This window comes from Nannospalax galili, unplaced genomic scaffold, assembly GCF_000622305.1.
Source record: "Nannospalax galili isolate Female #2095 unplaced genomic scaffold, S.galili_v1.0 scaffold347, whole genome shotgun sequence".
Lineage (NCBI taxonomy): Eukaryota > Metazoa > Chordata > Mammalia > Rodentia > Spalacidae > Nannospalax > Nannospalax galili.
Window position 1 is genome coordinate 329,750 of NW_008355793.1, and position 2,116 is coordinate 331,865.

Sequence of the window (2,116 nt, forward strand, 5' to 3'; positions counted from 1 at the left end):
TCCTAGACAGGCCATGTTTTTGTTAAAATCTCCCTCTCTCTTTGCCAGTCTGCCTTGTCCCAATATGTGTGTTATCTTTCACTTTCATTATCTCTTTCTCTCCATTCCTCCTCCTACATGTGTTCCTGAGTGTGATAAGAACATTCATAGAAAAAAATATAGATAGAAATATGAAATAACTGCATATAAAGACAAAAATTTTTATAGATTCCACAGCTAAAATTCTCTAACCAGTCATGATGATGTTAATAATTCACTTATTCTAGGAATTTGCCATATAAATCCAATTTAATCTTCATTAAGTTACTAAATTTCATGATATGGATATTATTATAGAAACCGATTAACCATGCTTAGCATTATGCCATACAATTACATGGACTGCACAATATATTTTAGGATCTCTATACGATAACTATTAACATGGTAAAAGTATGTTCAAGCCAAAGAAACAAGTACTTGATTTTTCACTCTTGTAGGTCATTTTAAGAGAACAGAAGTAAGTAAAGTCCAGGGAAAAATTAGTCGTTTACTATTTTATGCTTGTCCTCTTTAATTATTTTCCAATTTCAGATGAACCTGCAGCTTCAATCTATGCCCAATTCCACCATGGTGACTGAGTTTCTCCTCGAATTTTTTGCTGAGACTTGGGTACTCAGGCTCCTGATCAGTATGCTGCTCCTGCTTATGTACCTAGGCAGCCTGCTAGGGAACATAACGATCATCATGGTTAGCACCATTGACCAAAATCTGCACACACCCATGTACTTCTTCCTCAGGAATCTGTCCATCTTAGACATGTGCTACATTTCTGTCACACTCCCCAAAGCCTGTGTCAACTCTCTCACTGACAACAGGAGCATTTCTGTGGCTGGGTGTGCTGTACAGGTCTTTTCAGTCATGTTTTGTGGGTGTGTAGAGATTCTCTTTCTCACTGTGATGGCTCAGGACCGCTACGTGGCCATCTGCCAGCCCCTCCTCTACCCTGTGATCATGAACCACCAATTCTGTATTCAGATGACTCTGGCTTCCCTACTCCTTGGTCTTGTCATAGCAGGTTTGCACACTGTGAAAACATTCCAGCTGTCCTTCTGTCACTCTAACCTGGTCCCTCAATTTTTCTGTGACCTCCCTCCTATTTTGAAGCTCTCTTGTTCAGACACCTTTAACAACAAACTCTTACTTTTTCTAACTGCCGCTCTCTTTACTGCTAGCTGCTTTATCTTCATTGGTGTATCATATGTTCACATACTTTCAACTGTGTTGAAGTTTCCAGTCAAAGAAGAGAGAAGAAAGGCCTTTTCCACCTGTGTCCCTCACATTATTGTGGTGTCTATGTTTCTTAGCTCTGCTGCCTATGTGTATTTAAGACCTCCAGTTATCTCAGAAGTGGTTCAGGACATGATTCTGTCTGTACTTTACACCATTATTCCACCATTCTTAAATCCTATTATCTACAGTCTAAGAAATAAACAGATAAAGGAAGCAGTGAGGAAAATAATGTTGAGAATTATTTAGCCCAAAATATTATAAAAGTCACTTTAGATTACTCTTAGAATGTCACTGAAAGTCAAACTGTTAAAATGTACTCCTTTTCTTAGGTTTGTGAGCTATACACTTCAATTACCAAATTGTTAGAACCTCTGAAATATTTGTTATAACAATTACCTCCTGCCTTTTCTTCTACTCTAAAGGAACTAAATAATTACTTTATAATGTATTGTTTTGAATATTTCTTTGGAGTAAAACATGACTATTTGATACAATGATAAAATTAGATTAACCTCCTTTTATACTCATGAAATATATGCTTTAATTTTTGAAGGGTTTTATAGCATTTGTAAGCTTTACTGAAAAGCTATGACTAAGTAATTTTTGAAAATATTTATAGAATTAAAATGTAATGCCACTAACATTAGAATTTAATACCTAATATTTATGACTCACTACATATCAAAGTTTATGATTTCACAAAAGATACACTGAGAAAATAAAGCACAGACATACAAGTCACATTTCGGATGGATACAATGCTGTTTAAAATAGATGTACAAATCAATAGAATGCTCATGGTGACACAGGTCCCTTAGTTTGAATGCATCCAAAAACCAAGATT

General features: G+C 35.7%; 1 protein-coding gene across 1 annotated transcript; it reads left to right on the forward strand.

Annotated features, from left to right (window-relative positions):
- Window positions 1-594: 594 nt before the first annotated feature.
- LOC103750528 (olfactory receptor 14C36-like) lies at window positions 595-1,518 on the forward strand. The gene has a single exon (XM_008853627.1). The coding sequence runs from the start codon at window positions 595-597 to the stop codon at window positions 1,516-1,518; it is 924 nt and encodes a 307-aa protein (XP_008851849.1).
- The last annotated feature ends 598 nt before the right edge of the window (window positions 1,519-2,116 follow it).

Coding starts and splice junctions, on each gene's coding strand:
- LOC103750528 (XM_008853627.1), top strand. CDS start 595: ATGCCCAATTCCACCATGGTGACTGAGTTTCTCCTCGAATTTTTTGCT.